The 9,479-nt window shown below is 49.1% G+C and overlaps 1 protein-coding gene across 1 annotated transcript; it reads right to left on the bottom strand.

The window, feature by feature from the left end:
• Positions 1-1,241: 1,241 nt before the first annotated feature.
• On the bottom strand, positions 1,242-4,748 carry SSTR5 (somatostatin receptor 5). Its single transcript, XM_066560822.1, has one exon. It carries the CDS (start codon positions 4,677-4,679, stop codon positions 3,567-3,569), a length of 1,113 nt encoding a protein of 370 aa, XP_066416919.1. The 5' UTR covers positions 4,680-4,748; the 3' UTR covers positions 1,242-3,566.
• Positions 4,749-9,479: the final 4,731 nt, after the last annotated feature.

The following is a 9,479-nucleotide window of genomic DNA, read 5'->3' as shown; positions in this document are numbered from 1 at the left end:
GCCAAATCCCCACAGAAATTCCTCTGTTACCTCCCACCCCCACAGGCCAGCACTGTTCATTCCCAGCTTTTTCCAAGGGCAGCTGCTTTTCCTGTTGGGAAATCACAGCGGGTTCATCCCAGGCTGAGGGAATGGGATCCATCCAATATTTGGGATGACTCCTGGCTTCAGGTCAGGAGTGGGATCCAGGGCTTAAAGGCTCAGGAGAAGGGAGCCAGCAGGGACAGCTTCACCTGCTGTGACTTTCCAGGGAATGATGGGCAGATAGGGAGGATTAAGTGTGAAAGGGAGAGGGAACACAGAAACCCCGAGCGTCGCCCATCCCATGGCAACAGCGCCGGATTTCCATGGAGTTCTCCAAACAACACCCAAAGGGGAGGGAATGAAGGATCCAGGAACGCCAGGAGCTGGGTGAGGTGAGCAGCTGAGGCATTCCAGGTGAGAGAGGGGCTGGAGCTGGATAAAATATCCTGGGAATAAAGCTGGGAATGAAATCAGCCGCTCCTGCCTGGGCTGCAGCTCCAAGGAGCAGGGACTGGAAATTGGGATCTGTGGGATTTAAGGATGCTGCTGGTGGGTCAAGGCTGGGCCAGGATTTTGTGGCACAGGGAATGTCTGGATCCCAGGGATAATCCCAGCCCTGGAACCTCAGGGAACAGAGAGCTGGGAGTTTAACTGGGAGTTAAAGAGGGAAGGTGCAAAAATTCCATGCGTGCCCTGTTCTTACTCCAACATCAATCCATTGATAAATCCCGGGATAAATTCCCCACTTGAATCCCGGGATAAATTCCAAACCTCAGGCACTTTCCTGGGTTTTCCTCCCCTTGGGAAGCAGCCAGGACAGATCCCAAAGCCAGAGGATTCCATGGTGACCCTGCTGAAACCCTGGAAGTGCCCAGTGAAGCCCATGGATCCCGATCCCTCTGTGATGCCCACCTGGAATCTGCCCTTTGGAATTGCTGTCTCCTAATGCCACTTGTCCAAACTGAATCCATTATTTCCCCCCCTCAACTGAACCCATTTTTCATGAAATGAAAAGTGGATTCCTGTATTTTTTCCACACACCCTTCCTTCCCATCCTTTGGTATCCAGCAGCTGGAAATCCCCTTATTCCATGGATCTCATTGAATATTCATAGCTGGAGCCTGAACCAGAAATTCCAGTTTATTTTTTATTTATTATTTTATTTCGTTTTTATTTTACCCAAATGATTTTTCCACCTCCTGAAGGTCAGGTGGGCATCGGGCAAATTTTCCATGATCTTCCTGTGAGTGTTGGTTTTTATTTCCCAGCAGAGCAGAGCCAACATTTGGAATCCTTGGATGAATCAAAGGAAAAGCTGAATAAGCTGGAATTTGGAAGGATTGTCTGTCGAGGTATTAAAAATGTCACTCAATCCCTGGGGCTGAGGGATTGGGGCTGGAATGTGTGGAGAAAAAAAATAAAGGGATCTGGGGAGTGTCGGTGCTGTCTGGAGCTCCTGGGAAGGGCTGGCTGGGAGGACAGATTCTCCCTGGAATTTGTCAGTCTTTGTGGAAGGATGACATGTTTTGATGGGATGTGTGCAGGGACGTTGGCAGCTCAGCTGGCTCCTCAAAATTCCACTGCCAAGCTGCCAGGAGAAGCCCAGGAATGGCGTTTGGGATTCAGGGAAAAGCCAGCAGAGCTTCTTCCCAAGGCATAGAGCAGGGCTGAGGAAAGATTTGTTAGGGTGGGGAGGGAATCCCGTGGAGCAAAGGCTGGGTGGTGCTGGGAGGGATGATCTGCAGGAGCTGCTCCCAGAAAAAAATAATTCCTTGGGCCAGGAAAAAAATAAAAATAACCCCTCCAAAGCAGCATTCCCATGGCACTGAATTCCCCAGGGAGCTGCTGGTTGGAAAGGGAATTTTCCTGGGAATTGGGGCTTTGAGAGCTTTCCTGAATTTGCTCCATAAATGTGATGGGTTGCAGCATTACCAGCGGGAATGTTGGATGGGCTGGCTGGAATTTCTGTTTTCTGGGAATTGGGATCCCAATCCTGATCCAGGGGGTTGGGAAAAGAGGTGGGATCAGGCAGGTGGAAAACAAGGCCCAGGTTTATCCACCTCCTTTCCAGGGTCTGTTCCCTCCAGATAAAACTTCCCTTGGTTAACTGCAAGGATTTGATCAAACTCCATGGGAGGAGGGGACAAATGCTCTTTGCTCTACCCAAAACAGGGTTTAGCTCCTTCCCAGAAATCTGAATTTATTAAAATCCCCCCTTTTTTTTTTTTCCAAAGCAGATTTTCCTGCCCCAACCTTGAGTTTTCCAGTCATTTCCCACTCCAGAGCTTCCAGGAGGGATCATTTCAGGTGGAAAACAGAGGGAATCACAGCCCAGCTCACACCAAACCTATGGGAAAAGTTAATTTTATTAATTAATCAGCTAAACCTGGCTGTGCTGGGATTTGGAATGTGCTGTAGGGCAGGTGGGCACTGCCTGCTACTGGGAGAAACGTGGGAGTAAATTACTCATGGTCCCAGCCAAGCTCTGTGCTCGTGTCTCGGTGAGTTCCTGCCTTTGGGAATGTGAGGGTCACATCCAACAGAACAAATGGAATGATGGAATCATTAAAGTTGGGAAAAAACCCTCCAGGACTGAGGCTCCCCCTGGCAGCTGCACCAGTCAGGAGGATTGAGCTGGGTTTAATTTCTGAAAACGCAATTTTGAGTCCAGACTTACACCCAGAGGGGGTTGAGCTGGGTTTAGTGTCTGAAAACAGCTTTGGGTCCAGGCTTGCCCTCAGAACCAAGGAATGGACACCAAATCTCCCCAGGAGCCCACGGCCATCAGCGCTGACATCGCCGTAACGGGGTCACAGCACAGTTCATGGGGTGGGAGGGTGGAAATGGCATGGCTGCATTGAGATTCCTTTCCAGAATGTTTTCCTAATCTTGTTTTTTTTTTATCCTTTCTGGCTGTGTTTGAAGGGTTCCTGGCTGTTCTGGCTCCCTGGGATGGGTTAATGACAGGAAAACAAAGCAAAGGCAGCACCCAGCACATCAGAACCCATTTCCAGAGCAGTGCTGGTGCCTTTTTTGCATGAAACTCTGAAGAAATCTCATTTTCCTTTCAGAAATCCCCTTGAAGAATTCCCAAAGATCCCAGCTGAGCTGTTTGCTGCTCTGAGCTGATCCCAGCAGTGCAAAGCAGCCTTAAACCAAGCTTAACAAGGGAATTAGAACTGGCTTAGTGTTGTTTTGCATGGCTAGAGGGGTACAAAGCCTGGAAATCATTCCCTGGAGGACCCAAAATAGTCCCAGGCATCAGATCCATCAGGACACCACCAGAGCTTGGCACTTCCAGCTGGGAAAAGCAGGGAAGAGCCCTCTGTGTACATTTCTGGGAGCTTCTGGGCCTCCACATTTTCCTTTTGCATAAACTGAGCTCTCCTTAAAGTCCCCCAAGTCCTCCAGGGGACTCTGCAGTGCCAGACTCTGCTCCATTTGATGTCCCCAGGTCCTCCAGGAGACTCTGCAGTGCCAGACCCTGCTCCATTTGATGTCCCCAGGTCCTCCAGGGGACTCTGCCGTGCCAGGCCGTGCCCTCAGACCTTGCTGGTCTGCATGTGCCCGTTGAACTCCACGTTCCTCTGGGTCAGCATGGACTCCTGCAGGCGGCTGCTGTTCTCCTGCCTGTGCTCCACGGGCTCTCCATCCTCCGCTCCATCACCCTTCCGGAGGCAGAGAACCTTCTGGAAGCTCTGCTTGAAGTTGTCGGAGAGGAAGCCGTAGAGGATGGGGTTGGCACAGCTGTTGGCGTAGCTCAGCACCACCATGAAGAAGTAGAGCCCCTCGAGGACGGGGTCGGCGGGCAGGATGAGGATCAGGTTGACGATGTTCATGGTGTAGAAGGGCAGCCAGCAGAACACGAAGACCACTACGATGATCACCACCATCCTGGTGACCTTCCGCTCCGACCTGCGGCGCCGCGTGGAGCCCACGCGGATCCCCGAGGACTTCACCTTGACCACGATCAGCAGGTAGCACAGGCAGATGACCAGCAAGGGCCCGAAGAAGCCCAGCACCGAGGTGTAGATGATGAACGCCGCCGACCAGACGTTGACCGGCTCCGGCCAGTTCATGTTGCACGTCTGGAAATCCTCCTGCACGTCCGAGAAGATGATCACGGGCAGCACCACCAAGAAGGAGAAGGTCCAGACCGTGGCACTGATGAGCTTGGCCACCCTGGGGCGTCTCCACTTGGTGGATTTGATGGGGTGCACCACGGCCAGGTAGCGGTCCATGCTCATCACCGTCAGGCAGAAGATGCTGGTGAACTGGTTGATGCCGTCCACGGTCATCACCAGGCGGCAGAGGAAGGAGCCGAAGGGCCAGTAGGAGATGGCGTTTTGGGTGGCCAGGAAGGGCAGGCCCAGCATGAAGAGCACGTCGGCCACGGCCAGGTTGAGGATGTAGATGTTGGTGACCGTCTTCATCTTGGCGTGGCGCAGCACCACGTAGATGACCAGGGCGTTGCCGCTGAGCCCCAGGGCACACACCAGCAGGTAGCAGATGGGAATGAGCACCTTGTGGATGTACTGGAACGGCGGCGGCGCCGGCAGCGTCGCGTTCTCCGTCCCGTTGGGCAGCAGGGAGGAGTTGGCCTGGCCGGGAGCGGCCTCCATGCTGAACGTGCTGGAGAAGTACAGAGGATCCATGGCTTTTGGTTTTTGCTTTCTCTCTCCGTGGTTTTTTTCCCCCTCTTAGGAGAGATTAAACTTCACGGGCATCTTGTTCCTAGAAGGAAAATTCGAAATGTGAAATGTCAAAAGTCAAAGATTAAAAAAATAAAAAATTTAAAAATTATAAAATAAAAAAAATTTTTAAAATAATAAAAATAAAAATAAAAATAAAACTTAAAATTAAAATAAAACATAAAATTAAAATTAAAATTAAAATTAAATAAAAGTATGAATATAAAATAAAAATAAGAATAAAAATAAAAATAAGAATAAGAATAAAAATAAAAATAAAAATTAAAATTAAAATTAAAATTAAAATTAAAATTAAAATTAAAATTAAAATTAAAATTAAATAAAAGTATGAATATAAAATAAAAATAAGAATAAAAATAAAAATAAAAATTATTTAAAAATTTAAAAATTAAAAATTTCAAAAATTAAAAAAAAAAAATCAAAAACTCAAGGAAAAGAGAGACAGGACTTTTACAAACTGGACTTCTACAATCACTTCAGTTTTCTCTTCTGTTCAGGATTTGGGGTTGGGTTATTCAGCCGGGGAGGAGGATGGGATCAATTCCCAACAAAGGAATTGCACAATGGGAGAATCCCCGTGCTCATCCCAGCAGATCCCAGGTTCTGTTTCATTTTCACAGGATCCAGGGCTGGGTGCAGCTGTGATGGATTTTTCCCTGTGAGGGTGGAGAGACTCTGGAGTAGAATTCCCAGAGAAGCTGGGGCTGCCCCTGGATCCCTGGAATTGTCCAAGGCTGGGCTGGACAGGGCTTGGAGCACCCTGGGATAGTGGAAGCAACTGGGATCAGGGGAAGAAGCAAAACTTTCCATAACAATGGAAAATCCTTGGAAAAAAAATCCCTGAGCTCCGAGACAGAAAGGGTCATGTCTGAGATCTTCCCCACCAGGTCAGGGTGTGTGCACAGAGAAGGGAAGGAATAAACTCCTTTTTTCCACCTCTCAATATTATTTTTTGTGTTCCCACATCCTCTCCTTTCAGCCTGAACTGGTTTTTATCCCCAAAATCCCTTTTTTCCTGCAGGAAATCCAAGCTGCAGTGGGGCAGCTCCAGGACAGCTGAGCAGATTTGAAGCTGGAATAAATTTTACCAACCATCCTGAAAAAGGTGGAGAATTTCCAACGCCCCTTTCCTGCGGCAAGCTCGATCCCCAGGAATATTTTTCCACCTTTTTGTCAGAGTGGGGTTCAATTTATCAGGTGGAGAAACTTAGAAACATCATTTAAAAAAAAAAGGAGATTTAAAGCACCAAAAAAAAATGGAGATTTAAAGCACCAAATCCTGGTGAAGGTGGAAGAAACACCCAGCAATTTTTGCTGCCATCACCTGACGATCAGATTCCCACAATAATCCGGGGGTTTGGGCCTGGAATCACAAACAGCCAGCCCACAGCCCTGGAAAAGCTCCTTGTATCCAGGAGCAATCTGAAACCACCTCCATCCATGGCTGGGCTTTCTCCTGGGGTGAGAAAACCTGGGGGAGAGGAGGAGCCCCTGCATCTCCCGGGAGGAATCACAAATGTGCCGAGCTGCTTTGGGAATGTGCAGATGGGGAGTAGGTGTCTCACGTGGCCGGGTGGAGATGCACCGGGGAAATGGGGAGTGCAGGGAGAGCTGAGGGAGCTGCTGGAGCTCCAGGGCGGTGGGGATGGGGCAGGAGGAGCTGGGTGTGCTGCTGCTGGAATATTTGGGGTTCAGGTGTTGGGAGCATCCCTGCGATTCCCAAGGTCCCGCTGCAGGCAGAGCTCAGCCTGAGCTCTTCGTAAATGAAACAGGAGCGGGTCAGAGGCTGGGTAAAGTAACACAGGAAAAGTCCAGCTCTGTCTGAAAAAGTGGATTTTTAAATCCTGATCTCCAGCCTGTTTTGAAAGCCTGAGCTGTAGCAAATCTCAGGTTATTTATGGGGGAATTCTGGGAGAAGCTGAATCTGGGACTCCTCATTCTCGGCTGGGAGGGGGTTTGGAAATTCCCATTTTCCTGCTGTGACCCCACTGGGCTCACTGAAGGGAAGGACAGGAAGGAAAAATACGTGGGATGGGACAGGCAGGGTTTATAAACTCATATCCATGGAGCTGCATCCTTGGGATTGGGAATGTTCTTCCCAGACAAGCTCAGCTCATCCAGGCTGGGCCCAAAATGCCCAAATTTCCATCTGAGCCTGGGAAAACTTGGAAAGCACGGAAAGAAGCAGCGCTGGAACTCAGCAGGGAGGGTCAGGAGGGGCAGTCATGTGTGGCTCATCCTCTAAAACCTGGGAAAGGAAACCTTTTCCAAAGTGCCTTTTCCACAGCGCACATCCTTGGATGCAGGACTGGAGGAATTGCTCAATTCAGTCCTGCTCCTTCCAGCACCGTTGGAGCTCAGGCCTTGCAAAGAGGAGCTCTTTTCTTTGGATAATTCCCATTTCTTCTCCCCCTGGAGAAATCCTCCAGCCCCAAATCCCTGTTTGCAGAGAGCCTCGGGCTCTCCCAGCCATCCATGGGCATTCCAGGGGATTTTCATGAAGGACTTGGGTGTGCCTTCCATGGAGAGGTGAGGATTTTTTGCCTTTTTTTTTTTTTTTTTGTGGATTTTTGGAATTTTTTTTTTTTTTTTGTATTTTCCAACAGAGAGGAATTTCCAGGAATTCCCTCAGCAGCCAGACTTTTCCTGGAATTAGGGACGCTTTGTCACCCCTGTGTTTTGGGGCTCTCCCCGTGGGTTTGTGGGAATATTCACCTTCCCCTCGGGATGTTTGTTCTGTGGGATGAACTGTACCACACCTCTGCTATTTATTCCTGTCATGCAGAGCGGATTGGGAAGGGAATCCCAGAACCCTGGAATGCTTTGGGTCAGGAGGGACCTCCAAGCTCATCCATGAGCGCCTCCCATGATCCCAGGCTGCTCCAGCCTGGATGTGGACAATTCCAGGGATGCCCCAGTGCATTTCCTGAGGGGAAATCCATTTCTTAAGGCTCTGCTGCAAACCCTTCCAACTCTTCCCTGCTGTTCTCAGCACCAGGGAGGAATTTACTCCACTGGACATCCCCCATTCCCAGGATTTGATGCCCCAAATTCCCCCAGATCTGCAAACCAAACTCAGATCCCCATCCCACATTTGCTTCCCTCAGCCTTTGCCTTGCAGCCACCAGAATTCTGGGATTTTTCCTGGAGAAAAAAAAACCAAACAGCTGCAAATCCATGTTTTCCTGGCTGCCTTGGAGGGGCACAGGGAATTTTCCCCCCTGTCCGGGTGACAATTTGTCCCTCACCAGCACGATTTGGCCTCAGCTCCTTTTGTCACCACGACCCTGAACCTCCACAAAGGGTGATTAAAGATGATGATTAAAGGCAATTAAGAAGCGCTGATTGATCCCTCATAGCCTTGTTTGGTGTTCTTAATTAAGGGATTAATAACAAGCACGCCTCCGGGGGGGTTTTCTCTCATCCAGCTTTTTGTTCCCCTTTGATTTCCAAGTTCCCCACCCTGGGATTGTCCATAAATTCTGGGGTTTTCTGCTCAAAATTGAGGAGCTGGGAATGCGGACCTGGAATAATCACTGACAGAATTCCAAGTTTTAACAGAGCACCATCCAGGAAAAAATCAGCATCCACAGCAGCCGAATATATCTCTGTCCCTGCTTCCCAAAAAAATTCAGGGAATAAATAGCAGAGGTGTTATGGTGCTAGAATTTCACATTTGTGAAAACTCCTAAATAAACCTGGGTGAAAAAAAACCCCAAGGATTAACAGAACAGCGACTGAAAAATCATCCCAACCTAAGGGAAAACAAACGTTTAAAATGGAATTAAAATTTTTAATTTGAAATTAAAAATGCCCAGACAGATCAAGGCTGAAGTTTTCCCTGGGCTCAGGTCACAGCAGCAAAACAAAAATAACTCCATGGAGAACATTGCATGAGAGTGGGGCAGGGCTCGGGCAGGAATTGCAGGAATTAAACCTGATTTTCCAAGCTGGATTGGATCCTGCTGCCTGTTTGCCTCTGGAATCATCACTCTCTCATCCACGATAATTGCTGGGAATGGAATTACAGCACCAGCATGGCAGATTGCTGCTTCCAGCAGCAGCAGGATAATTAGGGATAACACAGACAGTGGGAATCCAGCCTTTTCCAACTGCCTTGGGAGGAGAAACACCCCTGAGAAGTCTCCAGGAATCGTCTCCTGACAGCAGAGCTCCCATCCCGAGGGGCTGGCAGCCATAAATCCCTGGGGTTTTGACAATTTCATCATTTTCGTGTTTCGGAGCTGAGCGTCCATCGCCCCAGAGAGCCCCTGGGGCCTCGCTCCGTGGGTTTGGGTGGAGGGGGCAGGCAGGGCAGGGAGGGAGACCTGGCAGGGCAGCTCTGGGACAGCTCAGAAATCCCAGGAAAGCTGGGTGGGAGCAGCAGGGAAACGCAGCATCACCCCGAGAGCTGCCTCAGCTCTGAGGGATGAAAATGCTCTGTACAATGCAGCGGGGACACCTCGCTTTTCCCATCCCCACCACCTGGAGTTAAAAAAAAAACCCAAAGGAATCCATTCAGATTCTCCCGAAAAGGAATTTTCTCCTTGGACAAATCTTTGATGCTTCTCAGGGGGCCTTTGTTGCCCTGAAAAAAACCAAATTATGGATTTTTCTCTGCTGAAAACAAAACTTTCCCACCTGAAATTGCTCCTCTGCTTCCACTCTCTGAATTGGGACTAAACCAAACAGCTGAACTACAAGCTCAACAACTTCTTCTCACTTTTAACCCTAAAAAAAATC

The sequence above is a fragment of the Molothrus aeneus genome, chromosome 16 (genome assembly GCF_037042795.1).
Source record: "Molothrus aeneus isolate 106 chromosome 16, BPBGC_Maene_1.0, whole genome shotgun sequence".
Taxonomy (NCBI): Eukaryota; Metazoa; Chordata; class Aves; order Passeriformes; family Icteridae; genus Molothrus; species Molothrus aeneus.
Note: the sequence above shows the minus strand (reverse complement) of the source record. Positions and strands in the feature narration are given on the sequence as shown.